This window comes from Crocuta crocuta, unplaced genomic scaffold (assembly GCF_008692635.1).
Source record: "Crocuta crocuta isolate KB4526 unplaced genomic scaffold, BGI_CrCroc_1.0 scaffold556, whole genome shotgun sequence".
In the NCBI taxonomy this organism is placed as follows: Eukaryota; Metazoa; Chordata; class Mammalia; order Carnivora; family Hyaenidae; genus Crocuta; species Crocuta crocuta.
In genome coordinates, this window is record NW_027527436.1 from 2235350 (window position 1) to 2254619 (window position 19270).

The window sequence follows — 19270 nt, forward strand, 5'->3', positions numbered from 1 at the left end:
GAATGCTCCCTGATAAAAGAACCATCCTGTTTCCATTTCGTCCTTAGAACATTAGGCTATATCAGATATAAAGAAAGATCTCAGAAGAGATCGGTGAACTCTGTTAAACTGTGTTATGGACCAGAGATGATCAACCCAGAAAAATCACCACTAAGTTATAGTACATGTGATATCTATATTATCCATATAGAAAGATCTAGAAATTTAACTTTCTTCTGAAGGAGCCAATAATATCACATGTATCTATATCTGAATCTGTATCCGTATTTTTTCTATATCTGTATCTGTATCTATATCTGTATTTATATCTGTATCTGTATCCTATATTTGTATCTATCCTAAATCTGTCTAATTTTATCTGTGCCTCATCCCTATGAGGTATACAGAGACATACTTAGCATCCCGATTTAATGGATTTGGAAATTACGCAAAGAAAGATTCATTTACTTGCTTGAGGTAATAACTAACTGTGGCCTGCAAACTGGTCTCTGATATCCTTTATACTTAATTCAGTATCTTATCCCTCCCTATGACTACATTGCTCTTTTTTTTCACGTGAAAGATTTTAATGTATTTAAGCTCTAACTGAAGCAAAACAATAAACTGGATAAAAAATCAATTTCAATATATTGATCAGATAATCTAAGTATCTGTTATTCTGTTTTACTAAGTTCTTACCATCACGGTGAAAGCATGCACAGTGGAGATGTTAAATGTAGGGTCATCTGGTGTCTCCTGGTAGACCACATGGTACTGGGAGATAATGCCATTGGGAGACCCTGGCTTTGTCCAGTTCAGCAGAACTGAATGAGCACTGGTGGCTTGTGCCCAAGGTGCTGGCAGATCTTGAGGTGGGGCTTCCAGAGTCCGTGCTGATGACCACAGACTCTCCACTGAGCCCTTGGAGTTGTGGGCTCTGACCTGATACTCATAGAATGTGAAAGGCATCAGTGTATCTGAAGCATCAGTGAATTCAAGGGCTCCTCCTGACCAGACAAACAAAAGGGACTCCTCTTCGATGCCAGCATGACGTCTGAAAGGAAACCAGAAAGGCAATCAGGAACAGCCACACGCTTCAAAAGAAGTTTGCACATAGAGTAAGAAATAGCATTTCAGGGGCACGTGGGTGGCTCAGTTGGCTAAACGTCTGACTTCAGCTCAGGCCATGATCTCACAGCTCATGAGTTCAAGCCCCACATCAGGTTCTGTGCTGACAGCCAAGAGCCTGGAGCCTGCTTCGGATTCTATGTCTCCCTCTCTCCCTGCCCCTCCCCTGCTCGTACCCTGTGTCTCTCTCTCTCAAAAATAAATAAACATTAAAAAATTTAAAAAAAAAAATTACATTTCAGAAAAATTTGTTATCAGCTCATCTGTCCCTTTGTTACGTCTTAATGAAGACCAGAGGAAAGAGCATGCAAGAAGTGTGGCTCAATATCATTTTTAAATGTAGGTTTTATATATATTTTGCTAATCATAAAGAATACATATATTTCATAGAAAACATGGAATATACAGAAAAAATGAAAACATTTAAACAGTGCAACACCACCCATAATTATGGGTTGCCTATTACCTTAGAAATTTTTCCTTAAAAAAATTGCACATGCAATACGCAGAAACACATACATCATTTAAAAACTTTAAAAAATCAGAAGCATATATATATATATAAGCACTATTAACACATTTAAAAATTCTTTCTAGATCTTTGTCTATATGTTTATGTACATGTGTGCAAGTGTATGCAGATGCACATGCAGATGCACATTGCTCAAATTAATTTTTTACACAACTGGAAATTACACTATATACAGTTATTAAAAGTTGATATTATTGGGAATTCTTACCCTTCTATAGTAGATGGACTGCAGTAAGTATCCTGATTTGTTTGTCTCCCTGTACCCCAACGTCCATTGCTATATGCTCCCAAACTCACGCTAAACTTGGCCATGTGATTCTCTTTGGTCAACAGGACAGCAGCAAATATGATGCATGCAGAGACCTGAAAAGTGTTTGCACACTGAGGCTGACCCTCTTGCGGCTACTGGAACTACAAGATCTTCATGCAGAAAAGCCAGGGCTTACACACTAAAGGGTGAGGATTGATGAAGAGAAGCCATGCTTCTTATATTCTTTTATCTTGTACAATGTGGTTTTGCATCTGATTCCAGGATATTTAAAACACATATATTGTTTAAAATTTTATTCATTCATTCATTCATTCATTCATTCATTCATTCATCTGTCTGTCTATCTATCTATCTATCTATCTATCTATCTATCTATCTATCTATCATCATCTATCTTTCTATCTATTGAGAAAAAGAGAGAGTGTGCACATAAGCAAGCAGGGGAGGGGCAGAGAGAGAGAGAGAGAGGGACAGAGAGAATCTCAACTGGGTCCTGCATACTGTTAGCTCAGAGCCTGACATGGGGCTCGAGCCCATGAACCATGAGAAATGACCCGAGCTGAAACTGAGTCAGATGCTCAGTCGATTGAGCCACCCAGGTGCTCCTAAAACATGTTTAAAATTCATTTCCTGCATCTCATGTATTTTCTCTTCATTTGAATTTTCTCTTCTTTAATTAAACCATAACCCTTCAAAGTAAGGACCAAGCTTTCTGGTACTAATCAACAAACCTTTACTGAGCACTTAATATACACCATGCCTTGTACCAGGGGCAGAGGTACAAAGATTGTACACATTCCCTTCCTGAAGGAACTGAAGGACCTAAAGGAAGTCATAGCTGAGTGGAGAAGATAGAACTAAATGCAAATTAACGAAAATAACATGATAAATTATGTAATATGAATTTGCTTTAGAGATTTTTAAAGGGCAAAAGTCAAATTCCTTTTAGAAGCCAAGACCTAGTAAAATGCAGAATATGATCAAAAATTCTTTAAACTGCCTGATAAAGGGATTGTTTAGTCCCATCTATAGATCTTACTGCTATAAAATCTAAGGTCCATGCAAACTATTTCGGTACTCAAAATATAGAGCATTCAACATCTGAACAGAAGAAATGGAATTGTCAGTTGTTAGTATGGCCCCAAATATCTGATATTTCATTTGCAACAGTTATTTGCTCATCTGGATGTAAAATCATGATGCTAAATAATAAATAAATAAATAAATAAATAAATAAATAAATAAAATCATGCTGCAGACCTAACCAGAAGGGGAAGTTCCTGAGGAATCATGGGCCATTTGGCCTATTTCTGTATTCCCAGCATGTAGCCCAGTAAATTCAATACTTTTTTTTGAATGAATGGCCATAACACATGTAATTCCATGGTTGTCTGCATTTTTGCCTCATCTCTACTAGCTCTTTTTACTTACTAGGTTGGGGAAGAATGTAGCGAAGAGAGGACCCTCTCCTACTTAGCTTCCACTCTGTGGTTGAGAGAGACTTATGGATAAAGCAGTATTTTCCAGGCTGTTAGGAGTATTTAATGAACACACTCTTCAGATGCCAGGATACTCACATGGTGGCATATCAGATTAACCATCAACATGGGAAGGGTTATTAAGACAAAGTAAATGACAGTGCCTCTCACAAAAAGGCAGGATATTTAAAATACTTGGCTTTGGGGATTTGAGGATCCTCAAGTTGATAAATCACAATGACCTAAGCATGAGCAATGACAAGCCTCCCGCTGGAGGCGACAGAGGCTTCCTAGATACCTCTCAGTGACCTGCAATTACGGTTCGGCAACCCACCTCATTATTCCTTGCCACCATGCGTGGGCCAGATTCTGCACTCAGTGTAGGTTTGCAGGGTTTGGCCTTTGTACTTGCTGCAGATACTAGGTACCAGGTGTGTCATTGGGAGGGATCCATTCTAATGAGGACCACAGGGCTCACAGCCAACGGCTCCCCTCAGTGAATTCTTAAAAGGTGTTTGCAAGAAATATAATACAGCAAACAAACATAAACTTCTATAGGGAAGTAAAATTTTCTGTTTTGTCTGGCTTCAGCCTTTCTATGACGATTCAATTACTTCTTATTAAATTCAAATGAATTCCCATATTGAGGTGGCAGCCATGGTTGTGACATTCTTTTAAAACATTGCCCGAAAGCATGAATTTTAAAAATCTCTAAGAGGTTACATATGTTACCTTCAAGTTTATCCACCAAAGCCGTTAAAGGATGCAGGCTGATTAAGTATCTCTTGCCACTATTGAATACTCAATAAATTAATGCTGTGTGGAGGTAAATACTCCATCTGTGGTGGTAAAAAGTAGAATACCTTTATGTCTGAATACACTTTGAACAGAAGAGGTTAGGCAGATCACAATTATTCCTAATTCATTTAGGATTTAGGCTTCAACTAACGGGAAGTGTTTCTTCCTAAACAGTCTGTGTTTAGGGAAATCACATTTTCAGTCTTCCCAAATAGCCAAATGGTCATTCTATGCTGAAACTCATTTGGGAGATACTTCAATAATGCCCTTTTCCAACTAGAGTTAATTTAATGTTGTTTAACACTAAGAAGAAAACAAAAATAACTATTAAAACTAGGAACCATATATATGTATATATGTTTGTTTATTCTGAGAGACAGAGAGAGAATGAGCATGCATGTGAGCAGAGGAGGGGCAGAGACAGGGAGAGAGAAAATCCCAATCAGGTTCCAAGCTGTTAGCACAGAGCCCAATGAGGGGCTTGATCCCAGAAACTGAGATCATGAACTGAACTGAACTGAAATCAAGAGTTGGACACTCAACCAACTGAGCCACCCAGGTGCCAAGGAACAATGTACATTTTTTAAAAATTTTAATGTTTATTTATTTTTCAGAGAGAGGAAACAGAGTGCAAGTGGGAGGGGGCAGAGAGAGAGGGAGACAGACTCTGAAGCAGGCACCCCCAACCCGGGGCTCAAACTCACAGACCCTGATATCATGACTTGAGCCAAAGTCAGATGCTTAACCTACTGAGCCACCCAAGCGCCCCTTCAATTCATCTTTTAAAGCCCCACCAGAGTTCCTTTCTCTAGGAAGTCTTTCCCTTGCTTCTCTCTCAAGTAGAATTATCTCATTCTCCTATGTGCTAAGTCTTTTCTTTATTGACTCACTTATCACACTATCTTGTGATATAACTTCTTTTTTTTTCTATCGTTTATACCATACTATAAGCTCCTTGAAGGCAAAGAATCTCTCTTATCTATATATTCTCAGCACCTAGGGAAGCATGGCACACTGTATTAAACAATAAATATTGTTTTTAAGCAATGACTGGATGACTGGTTGACAAGAAGAGACCAAAAACTCTCTGAAACCTGTCAACTAGAAAAATGAGCCCGTTATTAAGTCGTCTCTGAGCAATAACCCTCTCTTTCTGTATCTGGCTTCTTGAGAGTCTCACCAGGACTATACAAGGGTATTTCCGCTTTACCGGCTGATTGTTGGGCTATGCCAATAGGGGGCGCCAGAGGGAGATCAGAAAGCTGAAAGGAAAAGGGAATTGGCTCCTTCCTCTTTGCTTCCTGTTTGCTTGATTTGGTAAGCTTCTCTCTAGGGAGGATTTTTCACCCTGAAAGTAACAAATCTTTCCTCCCTAGAAGTTTCCAACACTTGGAAAAACAGCTTTATCTCATGCCTTCTCCCCAAATACCTGCATCAGCTGGAAGCCGCCTCCTCCTCAGGGTCCCAGCACAGGGGTGCTCCCCTCTAATTTCTGAGTTTTAAGAATGTTAGCTGCCTCCTTTTGTTCTCTCAATCCTGAGGGAAGTTGCTGTTTCCTACAGTAGCAACCTGCATGATATCTTAGAGTTCCTTTTTATCTTTCAATTACCCAATTAACAAATTTACAACTAGTTAACGATTATTTATGTTAAATTCTTTCAGTTAAAATGATCATTGTAGCGGTGCCTGGGCGGCTCAGTTGATTGAGCACTGGACTCCTGATTTTGGCTTAGGTCATGATGCCAGGGTTGTGAGGTTGAGCCCCTCATTGGGCTCTGCACTGAGCAAGGAGACTTCTCTCTCTAACTCTCTGTCTGTCTCTCTCTCTCTCTCTCTGCCCCCTTCCTCACTTGTGCACTGTCTCTCTAAAATAAAATAATAAAAAAGTAGTAGTTTCTCTTTCCCAAGCAGAACTTGACGCTACAGAGAGTGATGTTGATGTTCACAAAGAGAGAGAAATAGGAAAATCATAGGGTGATGCTAGCTTTGCATCTGGACTAACTGAATTTACTATTTTATCTTTATCACACCATATTATTCACTCATTGTGAAAAGTAATTAGAAAATATGGATGAGCAAAACAAATAACAAGAACAACAACAATAAGTATAGGGAATCCCCAACTTATGATGGCTCAACCTACAACTTTTCAACTTTATGCTGATGTGAAATTGATAAGCATTCCGTTGAAGTTGTACTTCAAAGTCTGAATTTTGATCTCTTCCCTGGCTAGCACTGTGGTGTAGGATGCTCTTTCAGAATTGGGGACAGGAGCAGTGCGTGGCAGCTCCCAGTCAGCCACACCATCACAGAGTAAGCAACTGCATACTTACAACCCTGTTCTACCCATACAGCCATTCTGCTTTACACTTTCAGTACAGTGTTCAATAAATTACATGAGATGTTCATCATGTTATTATACCATAGGCTTTGTGTTGATGATTTTGCCCAACTGTAGGCTAATGTAAGTGTTCTGAGCATGTCTAAAATAGGCTAGGCTAAGCCATGATGCTTGGTATGTTTGGTGTATTAAATGCATTTTTGACTGATAGTATTTTCAACTTACAATGGGTTTATTGGGATGTAATCCCACAATAAATTGAGGAAGATCTGTATTTAAAAGGATTGTGCTTAACCTATCTCTGGGAGATAAAAATCAGTAACTATTTTGTTGTTGTTTGTACTTAACATTCCAGATATTTTTATGCACATATAAATGTGAAAAAATATTCTATGTATTTAAAGAAAAACAGACTCATACTAGGCACACTGTTGTGCAGTCTGCTTCTTTTATTATCAGGAATCTTTTTCCTTGTCCTTAAATATCTGTAACTGTCAGATTCATCTTCCTAAAGCATGGTACATCTTTATTATACATCTAGGATGACTTCCCACTTTTATCATGCTTGATGTTTAACATTGTACATTCACATACATTATTTCATTTAATTCTTATAAAATTCTAAGAGGTTATTTTCTATGTTTATTAACCTAATTTTACATAAAAATGAAACTTGGGGAATACAGTGACATGCCCAAGGTCACATAACTAGTAAGTGGTGGACCCAGGACCTGGAAGCCATATCTTCTTTCTGTTGACCAATGCCATGCTCTGTCTACTTTATCAGATTGCTTCTCTCTTTTACCCCAAACTTGCAATGACTTACATTGCCTCCAAATAAAAATATATATATATATATATATATANTGTCAAAAATTTCTCTACAAATAACAAAGGCTCCATCCAAGCCTGACCATTACTTGAACATTATACCTTCATCCTTGGGAATTTTGTTCATTCTATTAATATTATTCACAAGAGATATCTTTGCCATCAGGCTCTGCTTGTTAAAATCTTCTCTACTATAAACGAAATAGAATACAAAATCCTGAAATGGACCAGATGATAGAAGGGAATTTTGTATAGGTGGCAGTTCAAATCAGTGAATTATAAAATAATGTTGGCAAACTAGATAGTTCTTTTTAACAAATGCATAAATTTCTTGTCTCATTTTTAAAACAAAATCAACTCTACACTTAGATATAATGAGTAGGACCCATAAAATAGCTGAAAGAAATAAATGATGTGTTATTTTAATATGATCATTAAAGGGAGAATTTCTTTACTATATAAAGAGCATAGACAAATTAATGAGAAACAAAAAAAGACAATAGCCTAGGGGAACATAATATACAATACATATATATACAAATAGCAAGTAAACATTTAAAATAAATGAACAACTTCACTTATAATGACCAAAATTTTAATTGAAGCAGTAATAATATGCCATTTAAAATACTGAACTGGCAAAGATTTGAAAAATTGATCAGACCCACTACTGACAGGAGTTTTCAGAATTAAGAACCTTACATACCATTTTTAGAAGACAATTTAGCAATCTTTAAAAATTTTAAATGTACAAAATTTGACCCTGCACCTCTAGTACTAAGAATAATCCTTCACATGCTTATTGCACAGGCATTCTTTGGAAAATTGCTGTTGTAATGAAAACTTGGAAATCACCTACCTTGCCAGCAGTAGAGGATTGGTCAAAATGTAGTTGAGTCATTAAGAGAAATGAGGTGTGTGTGTGTGTGTGTGTGTGTGTTATGAGTGTGTGTGTGTGTGTGCGCGCGCGCGCACGCAGCAAATGCCCTAAAGAAAATTTCAGAACAGCATAAACAATATGGTTCCCTTTAAGTAAGAGAAACTATAAAAAGAAAGCAGAAATATTATGTATAGTAAAATTAATAGTAATTACTTTTATTGATAGAAATTTTATACGCCTTGGGTAAGTCATAAAGAAAAGACAATTGTAATATTATAATATTTTGTATTTTCTTTGTATTCTGTCCCATTAAAACTTTTTTCCAGCCAAACTATTTTTTTTTTTAATTTTTTAATGTTTTATTTATTTCTAGGAGAGAGAGAGAGAGAGAGACAGCGTGAGCAGGGGAGGGTCAGAGAGAGAGGGAGTCACAGACTGAAGCAGGCTCCAGGCTCTGAGCTGGCAGTCAGCACAGAGCCCGACGCGGGGCTCGAACCCACGAACCGCGAGGTCATGACCTAAGCGAAAGTCGGACGCTTAACCGACTAAGCCACCCAGGCGCCCCTAACCAAACTATTTCTAATAATCATCACTAAATTTTTATTTTTTAAAAAATGTTTATTTATTTTTTATTGAGACAGAGAGAGTATGTGCTGAAGAGAGGCAGAAAGAGAGGGAGACAGAGGATCTCAAGCAGGCTTTGCTCTGTAAGCACAGAGCCTGATGCAGGGCTTGAACTCACTAATCGTGAGATCATTAATGAGCCAAAATCAAGAGTCGGACGCTTAATCGGCTGAGCCACCCAGGCAACCCATAAATTTTTATATTGTAAGGCCAAGTCCCAGTGACATCAACTTTGTTCATGAATGAATAAAGTCTTCCCTAACCAGACAAAAAGAATCTTCTCCTTTATAAACTTTCTGCTAAATATTTATTTTTTTCACATTGTATTTCTCTTTTTCTGTTTGTTTGATTAGTTTAACTTATATCTCCTAACATGGTAAAAGTTCTTCATAACAGGGCTCAGACCTCACAGTACATATGAACATATATATGTGTGCATGTATGTGTGTGTATGTATATATGTATGTATCATCTATTTCCATCTCCAAATCTATCTTTACACACAAAATGAATTGATTGCATTAAAATCCCTTCACTTTTAAGTCAATAGCCTCTTTCTTAGTTTACTCAATCAGTTTACTTATCCATTATAGAAAATTATTATTTCTGGTTCCCTGCTTGGAATATTCTTCCATATCATCCATCCATCCAAACTATCTTAGGTTTATCTTTCAAAACTGTACTATTTAAATACTCAGAAGGAGTGTTCATTATTCATTTTGACTTTTACAGTGTTAAGAAGATATTGTATATCTTTTTCTTATTGTGCATTGATCAATCTTTGTACTTATTTAAAGAAACAATTTATGAGAATAAACCTGATGCAATTTTGTCTTTATTAAAATGGAAGCTCCTGGTGGGAGATCATTTTATTAAGTGTTTTGAAGAGTCCTATGGAAAAGAAAAAAAATTTGTAGATTTTGTAGATGGAAGTTGAATTTTGTAGATGGATTTTGCCATTCACAAAGTTATAAATATAAGGTAAAAGGGGGATACTGAAAAATTTTTATGATCCAATCCAAATGTACTATAAGGAGAAAGCAATGTCCAAGATAGCCTCCTCGTCTATATTCTATCAGTAAACAGATAACACTTGCAAAAACACTAACTTTAATGTTGTCTCTACCGTGGGAAATCTCTTTTGTAGCTCACATTTGTCAACAAAGTAGCCTAAGCAAAATAACAGGTAAACTTAATGGAAGCAATTGCATTAATAATCATATCCTTCCTGGATTATTTTGTTTTGTTTTGTCAAGTCATCAACATCCCTTTATTAGCGCAGACACTTTTTAATAGGATGATATCTAGAGGCGGTCTCCAAACAATAGAAGGAAATTACTGAAGGGAAGTGCTTTAGGGAGTTGGAGAATGCAGAGTGACAAGTATTTTCAAAATGAGATTGGCAAGTTGGCTTCCTGCAATTTAATGAAAATATCTGCATAGGCCAAACCCCGCCTTTGGTTTGAGCTAAATGTGTTTCTTTTGGTGGCGATAGAAGAAAGAGGAGGCAAAAGATGAAGCAGAAATTACATGTCATAACCTCCCCAGAAATACTGCAGGCTTGTGGCTATAACTATATAAGGGGCTCTATGTAGTCCCAGAATGAAAAAGAACTATGTGTCTACATTCTATTCCTGTCCTTACAAATTTCTGATTTTTTTTTGCAGCTATCTAAGAAAAATTTGATATTGTTGTTGTCTAAGCACATTTAAACTTCAGCTGAAATAACTGCCAAGTGATTCATGCCTATGTAGGTGAATATAACGATTGTATCTGGAGCCCCAGTGCGCCATTTTCATTTCACTTTAAATAAAAAACAAAATGTATCTATGTCAGTCAGTGCCCTTCTGCTGTACTCAGAGGTATCAAACAGGCTACAATTACGATTGTGAAGTGATTGTGTCACATTGGAGGAAGGTTTATTGCTTTTGAGTCTGCTAGGCAGTAACACATTCTGTTTCATATTACTCTTTATATCATTGTTTGGCTGTGACTAGAATAATCAAATGCCATCAAATGCTGTCAAATTCAATTTACAGTATTTTTCATTGAAGCGGGCTTTCTGCATTATATTTCCTGTTTTCCCTTTCTAAGGCTGCCATGGAATAGTCACTGTAATCATGAGCTTTATTTACAAAACCAACAGAGTGAAGCCACGTCCTGGTCTATAACAGATACTTTATTTCCCTTTATTCAGAATAGGAATTTGATGTGCTTTTCTCATACAATTAGCATTAAGTAGATGAAAGAAAACTATTCCAAGACGATGGGCATTTTAGAGCCTGCACTAATGTGCTTAGCGTAAAATGTAAATTCGCATTAGCCATTTTTTACGTGTTCATGTGTATTTGAATCAGAAATATTATTCTTCAAATTAATGTTTGCTGAGAAGAAATTTGGCTTGCTTATCTTGGGCAGTGTCATTTACATAACCAGAAAGGCCATAATACATTCTTTTCCTAATTTTCCTACACACCCTAACTCATCACTGAAGAGTGACCTGTATCAAAGGGTTTCAATATCTAACGTTGCAAGAGGATCCTAAACTAAGTTTCACGATGTATTCAGAGCACAGGACCAAACAAGAGAAGATGTGAGGCTACTGGAGACAGGAATGAATGATATTAGAGTAGGCGTGAGGGTCTGAGAAAGAATGTGTTATTCTCTGTTCGCCTCATGTAAATGTAAATTGCTTTTGGAAGGGGTTTTCTTTTTCTTAATTATTATTATTTTAATGGTTTTTAATTTTATTTTTGAGAGAGAGAGAAAGAGACAGAGTGTGAGCCAGGGAGGGGCAGAGAGAGAGGGAGACACAGAATCCAAAGCAGGCTCTAGGCTCTGAGCTGTCAGCACAGAGCCCTATGTGGGGCTTGAACCCATGAACTGCAAGATCATGACCTGAGCTGAAGTTGGACGCTTAGCAGACTGAGCCCCCAGGTGCCCTTGGAAGGGGTTTTCAATCTGCAGATCCTTTATGTCTGCTGGTATCTGTCTTACATAGTGTTTTTTCTTTTTCTTAGATTATTATGGTGTGGAGGTCTGTGTCTTCTCCACCCCCGATTCATATGTCAGATTCCAAACTCCCTAGATTAGATGTGGCATTTGGGAGGTAATTGGGAGGTGACTGGATGGAACTTCATGGTAGGGTTAGTGCCCTCATAAAACAGATGCACAGAGCTCCCTAGGTGCTTCTACCTTGGTGAGGACACAGTGAAATGACAGCTGTCTATGAAACAGCAAGTGGGCCCTCACCAAACATGAAATATGTCAGCACCTTGATTTTATATTTTCCCAGCTTCCAGAACTTTGAGAAATAAATGTTTGTGTTTATAAGCTACCCAATTTATACCATTTTTGTTATAGCAGCCTGAAGGGACAAAGACAGAGAGCAAACTCTCAACAGACAGGTTCTTTGTCTCTTTGACTCTGTTTCTGTTTTACTTTTGCCATCTCTCCTCTCTTTTTTCCTCCTTCGGGGTTGCTCTCTCCTTCTCTCTCTCCCTCCCCTGTCCTTCCCATTCTCATTTCTCCCTCTCCCCCTCTCCTTCTTCTCATTATGCATTATTTATTTAAAGGAAACTTTAACTTGAAACTAGGTCTGTGTTGATTGAAGACTGCACCAGGGAGTGCAACGCACTTCAAACCAGATTGCCTATGGTCTCTCTATCTCTCCTTCCTTACTCTCTCTCTTCTCTTACCCGCCCCTTCCTCTTTCCTTTTTTTTTAGTCTTTTTAAGTGGATATGTTTGATAAATCCTGCACATTGTGGTGAAAAGAAGCTACATTACCACCTACAGCAGCCCAGTATCATCTAGACAGCTGAGTGGAAAGATTTCCAACAGAAGGGGATACGTGGAGCTGAGTTATTCTTTCTGTAGACAAGACCCTGTTTTGAGGATAAAATTTTTTTTCCAAGCGTGCCTGGATGGCTCAGTCAGTTAAGTGTTTGACTCTTGGTCATGATCTCATGGTTGGTGAGTCTGAGCCCCACATTGGGCTCTGTGTTGACAGCATGGAGCCTGCTTGGATTCTCTCTCTCCCTCTTGCCCTTCCCTCACTCCTACTCTATGTCTGTCTGTCTGTCTCTCTCTCTCTCAAAATAAATAATCTTAATTTTTTTTCCAAGCTCCACATAAGAGGTGATGGAAAATATTAGAATTCTCATTGCAGACATGGTTCCTCCTCTGGGAAGATTATGTTCTCCCGGTCACTGGGCCTCTAGAGGTCTGCCTATGACTTCATCAGAGATCAAGCTGATGTGGACTAAGAGGTCTCATCCTTCAAGCAGGGCTCAAACCAAAATGTCACATGGTAGCTGTGACTTTTTCCTTGGATAATGTGTACAAGCTTCCAGGACCAATTTTAAACCCTAGTAGGTACTGCAATAACATGACTTCCTGTTTATTCCCTTATAGAAATAGAAAATGTATTTGATTTTGCAGTCTTGGAATAGTGCAAATTTTAAAATAATTTTAAATGATAATAATAGTCCATGTTACCTGTGAAGAAAGTAGTTGATGATGATTCCATTTGGCTTTTTAGGTGGCATCCATTTAACCTCTATGCAAGCTGACCCCAGTGCCTTGAGAACCGGGGGATTTAGCTCCATTGGGGCTGCTTCAGACGTTTTGACAAACGTCCCACTGCTAACTCCACAACTTCCTAGAAAAAATCGAGTCCTTTAGTAATTTTTCAAACAAGGAAAAGAGGTACATATGTATTTAGAAGGATAAGGAGATCACAGAATTCATGTTAGCTTATATATATATATATATACACGTGTATATATAGAAATATATACACATGTACACAGATTTTAGACTAGTACTATAAATATATACTTTGAATATACTTATACGTATATATTGTATTATATATATGTTTTATGTACATTTAAATAGAGAATCATTTTTGGAAAATCCATTAAGTAACCACAAATTTATAGAGGCATAGGCAAGAACACTTATGCTTGTCTGAACTGTGGTTTCTCCAGTTTATTACAGTCATTCTAGCCAGAAAGTGATTATAGTTGAGTATCATAAGTGTGTGCGTGTGTGTGACTTGCACATCTTGTATATTCTTAATAATATTTTTGTCAATGTTTTGAAATAATTACCATCTCCCAACACACAGGAATCAAACAATTAATTTGAAGAATATTGTATCTCCATAGCATAATTTTAGAGAAGTTGATTTTGCATTTAAATAAAGAAACACTGGTTTAAAGTATCTCCATGTTGATTAGCTGAAGACTGGACCAGAGAAAGCAGTACCCTTTAAAACGAAATGCCTTGTCTGGTTTGTAGAGAAAAGTGGGCAAAATGGCTCACCATTTTGGAGATGAGGGAGAGCAAATGCAGACCCCTCACCCTAACCAACTCCATGGGAACTGATACTCATTTGGAAATAGAAGTTCCTAAGCACATGTAAGACAGGGGTTCCTACCACATGTCAAGTATAAGATTGGGACATTTCTTCAATTTAAGGTGAAGCAACATGTTTTATATACCAATACGAGTTACATCCTTTCTTTTCTTATTAACATATGATGTAACATTTGGATGGATGATGGGACTGAGGGAAGTTCTTCCTCAACACCGCTCAGATAGATGATGATGGCACCACTAGCCTATGCCATGGAACTCAGGGTGATAGTCTGCATACATGAGATAGGGCTCAGGGAAGCACCATAAATACATAAGATTCATTTGAGTATAACTCAACTTCTAAATCATGCCTCCCCTCACCCCCACATAAAACTTAAATAAATCAAACTGAGTACCTTTTCTTGAAAATTTTATAATACTTTTGTTTTATATTATCAATGATTCCTTATGTGATCTAGGGCCTTATAAAACAAGACTTTGCAAAACCACCATTTTAATACATTTAAATATTCATGATTTAATGTGCAGAAATGCATAATGCTTCACTCAATGCCAGGCTCCGATTTTTCTGGGTAAACAGTCCAGTACAAATAAGAAATGAAATGTTAGTCTTTGTATTTGAATTGAGAATCTATTCCTTTTTAATGATTTTTTTATAAAATACTTTCTTTTTATAAATGCCCAGGACAAGTGTCTGAAAGACTTTCACCATTTTGACATGCTTGTATCCTTATCTCATATTGTGTGAATGGAGCCAAATTTTCCAGAAGGATGGATTGATGATGACCCACAGAGGCAGTCAGAGGTGCTACACTTCCAGCATTGAGTAAGACATTGTACTCCACAGGCATTTGGCGGATAAGGATCCCTTCGAAGAGAGAGAAAGAGAAAATACATACGTATGGTACACAAAATGGTCAACAAATGTTTGTCTTTTAAAAACAATGCTATCTTTAAAATTTTGTAACTTAAAGGCATACTATTGCTTAATGTAGCAATTAACAATTGCATGAATGTATATTCCAAAAGTAAAAAAAGATGTGTATCACCCATTTTCAAAAACAAATGAAGTATATATTCTATTTAAGTTCTATTCAAAAGGATACTCTATGGACAAATAAAAACAAAGGCACGTTCCACTTCTTAAAAAATACAGGGCAATTAGAAATGGTGTCATATATTTTTGCTAGGCTTACTTACTCTTAAAGTACGTTAAAAAAAAACCCCACCAGTTTTGCTTGTGACAATAATTTTTCTGTAGGCATTGTGTATGCATCCAGTCTGACACAGATCCTTGACATAATAGCCCATAAAGTATCCAAATCATAGTCTACCGAGAGAATTCCCAGTGCATTAATTATTGAATCAGGACAGTCCACTCTGTCAGGGAGACTTATGGACCTAAATACATATGAAATTTGGGTTCAAAAACTGTCATTTTTCACAATGCTTCCTAAAGAAAGAAGGTCTTGTCAGCTTATCCTCTTCAAATCTAGTCATATAATTAAATTCCTGTAAGTGTTATTTGGTCATGAACAACATGGACATTTTTTTTTTTCAAGGAGAGTATATGGGCCTTGAATAAAGAATGAAAGAGGATTTCTCACTAGGCTTTCTCATCGATCTGATAGCTTATAACATTTGTGGGTTTAATTATTTACCTTTGTAGTGCTTAAATACATTTCTCTTGGCTATAGGAACAATGAAATCTACAGGATTCAATAACCCTTGAGAAATGAGTTCTAAAAAAATAAAACAAAGGTTTGGTTTTTGTAGATATAGCCGCAATGTGTAAGGAGTGGAAGAGCCAGTATAAGCCAGAGATGTTCTCAGAGTTTTGTGCAGGATGGATGAAAATAAGGAGTCTCTGAAGGGTTTATACATTATAGTCAGGACTGATCAGTTGTTTCCTTTGGAAAGGTACTAGATTGGGCTGAACCCAAACCAAGATTTTTTGTTCTAAATTGGTTTATCCTAGTTAAATTATCTATTGCATTTGTTCTAATAGCTTAAATTATTGCTGTTCTATTATTGATTCTTAAATTCTATCTCCAGCTTTACATCTCTCTTGGATTCCAGACTTCTATTTTTAACAGCCTACGTTACAGAGTCCTCAACTTCAACAGGTCCAAAGCAGAATCACTGTATTCTCCACTCCCAAACCTATTCTTCTTGGGTTTCCTTTCTGTATCCCTATGCCACATGGCTTAGAGTAAACCCTTAGGGCAAGATTCTTAGAGTAGACCTTGCTTTCCTTACTCAGTTGCAGCAATAACCCAAACAGGAAGAGCCATCTCATTGCAATCCAGTTTTATGCAGGATGGCATACATTACCTAATACTGTCAGAATGTCAACTTCATAAAGTCAGGGACTCTGTTCTCCTCCCCAGTGTAGTTCCAATGCCTAGATTTTAGCCCAAAGTTGCAGCTCAATAAATGTTGGTTGGTTGATTGATTGAATGAATGAATGAAATGAAATATCAGGATAATATTATAAATTAATCTGTAATCTATATTACTTTTCTTTAAAGATGAGAAAACCAGGCTTGGGGGAGTTAAGAAACATGTTCCAGATTGCATATTGATTAATTGGGGTAGTCACACTCGATGTCAGGCCCATCTGATACCAAAGCTTATCTCTATTCATGCTCTTTCTTGGTAATGGAGATTTGAATTATGACAACTGGGGGGAAAAGGAGAGGATAATTTTGAGATAACATAGGTAGCCAGGAAGAACAGGCATTCAACACTGATTCCAGGCAGGGAAAAACAAAGTGATGGAAAAATTAAAATCCTCACTAATGGCCGGGGCGCCTGGGTGGCTTAGTCGGTTAAGCGTCCGACTTTCGCTTAGGTCATGATCTCACGGTTCGTGGGTTCGAGCCCCGCGTCGGGCTCTGTGCTGACTGCCAGCTCAGAGCCTGGAGCCTGTTTCAGTCTGTGACTCCCTCTCTCTCTGACCCTCCCCTGCTCACGCTCCCTCTCTCTCTCTAGAAATTAAAAAAAAAAAAAAAAACCTTAAAATCCTCACTAATGGAACAAAATTATAGGTGAATATTTAAAGTTCTGAAGGGCAGGTTTCTGAAACTGAAATACACATACCCTGGATGTTTGTGGACTTCTGTTGAAGTATTTTCAAGACAAAGACAAACACGGTACCTCTTCCTGACATATCAGTTTAACCTGTAAAATTTGGGAAATGTGTGGTCCCCCTTCCTGGGCAACAGAAACCAGCAGAATCCTACTCTTCCTTGTTCACAAAAATTTGGTATGGATTTTTCTTTCTAAAAAGACCCAAACTAGAACATTATAGGGTTATTGAGTCATTAGAATTTTTACTAGTCAGTTGTTTTAATTCTAAAGTTACCTGAGAACTAACCATATGACAGCAGAAAAAGTTTATGCTGACAAAATCAGTGTGTTGAACAGGTACAAGTCCTATCCATGATGTGATCAAAACAGAACCTAATTTTAGTTGTTCACTATTGCTTTAAAATGAACTCACCATGGGTAATCTTCTATAGATACAGGTTTAAAATTAGGCTGGGTCCACATTGTTGCTGAATCTCAGGTAATAGACATTTCTATGATATTGTTTTCCATGAGGAAAAAATATGTCATGACAAAGATTAATGGCTAGAAAATTTAAATGAATTTATTTTTCTCTTTAATGACATATTGAATACACATAATGGGTTTATTTAGAAAAGATTCTTGAGGCCTAATTCTGAACTATAAACCAAAACTGGGAATGGTTTTACTGCTCCCAACAAGACCACTATAATTAAGATGAAGTTTGAGAGGTGGATGAGGAGAGTTGATTATAAAGACCTTTTGAGACTCTCAGTTCATTAATGGGGAAGGAAAACCTATGTACTGTATTAGATAGAGGTAGAATAAAGAACACTATAATTAGGCTTTCTCCCCCACTGAAAATTTCATGGGAGATTGTTGTTCAAGGTGGGAAAAGAAATTGAAGAGTGGATCAGGGACTTTCTCAGTTTGCAGGTTGACATCTCAGCAGGAAGATATGTTTATGGAAATTTCCATCCAGAGTATTCAGAATGTCACAGTATTCCACCTCATGTCCTGGGCGTTTCTCCTTATTGTACCCTGATATAGTCTGTAAAGCAGTGGGGAAAAATGGTTGCTGTTTGTATCCACATATTTATAATAAAATGAAGACAGAAAGAATTGCCTGGACAGTGAACCTATTTTTAGGGTCAGTTTTCTCCAGAGCAACTAATATCCTGAAATATAACAGCATATTGCTCTTTACCCAAAGAGATTAGTAAAAATAATTTCCCCTAATGATAAATTATAAAACACACTAATTTTTGGCTGAAGACAAACACATTGGAATACAATGGCAAATTTGTATGAGTCTTTAAGATAGAAAGCAAGACCTTGCACTTGAAGAAATTGCAAGCTTAGGGTAGCTGCTTTAGGCTGTTTCTAGACCTACTGGGATTTCATGTTCATTCTTTCTTCTCTGTTCCCAGGGTGGATCTTGTAGAGAAGTTGGACACACACACATTTGAAAAATACTCCATCGTTCTTGTTGAACTAGACACACCACAGAATGGAGCCAGACAGATCAAATCCATCCTCTGCCCTTATTTGTTTCTAGTAAGGTACATAACTTCTATGAACACCAGTCTCTTCATCTGTAAAATGATGATACTAACAGCCATCTCATAAAGAGCGATAAGGATTAAAGTAGAAAATGCATGTAAAACATTTTAGCACATTCCTGCAGCATAGAAAGTGCTGAATGAATGGCAGACATCTCAGCAAAACAAAGTGAAATGGAACAGCATGCAAAACGAAACCCCCAACTATGACTCTCAAAGTTTTATGTACCCTCAAACACTCTGAACCCACCTTTTATATTGTGTCTCTTCCAATTACAAATAAATGTTACATTCTTTCAATTAAATATCATTAAAACAATATTTTATCTAGTTTTGGTTTTTATGAATACTTGGATATGATGCAGCTGTATTCCTATGAAGATATTT

General features: G+C 37.2%; 1 protein-coding gene across 1 annotated transcript in view; it reads right to left on the minus strand.

Moving 5' to 3' along the window:
* The window catches only part of USH2A (usherin), a 717315-nt gene that overhangs the window by 105001 nt on the left and 593044 nt on the right, over positions 1-19270 (minus strand). Inside the window, exons 58-60 of the mRNA XM_077759473.1 lie at positions 14959-15117; positions 13362-13524; positions 679-1033 (exon numbers count right to left, since the gene is read on the minus strand). Of these exons, the coding sequence (XP_077615599.1) occupies positions 679-1033; positions 13362-13524; positions 14959-15117 (677 nt within the window). The remainder of the gene's footprint in view (positions 1-678; positions 1034-13361; positions 13525-14958; positions 15118-19270) is intronic.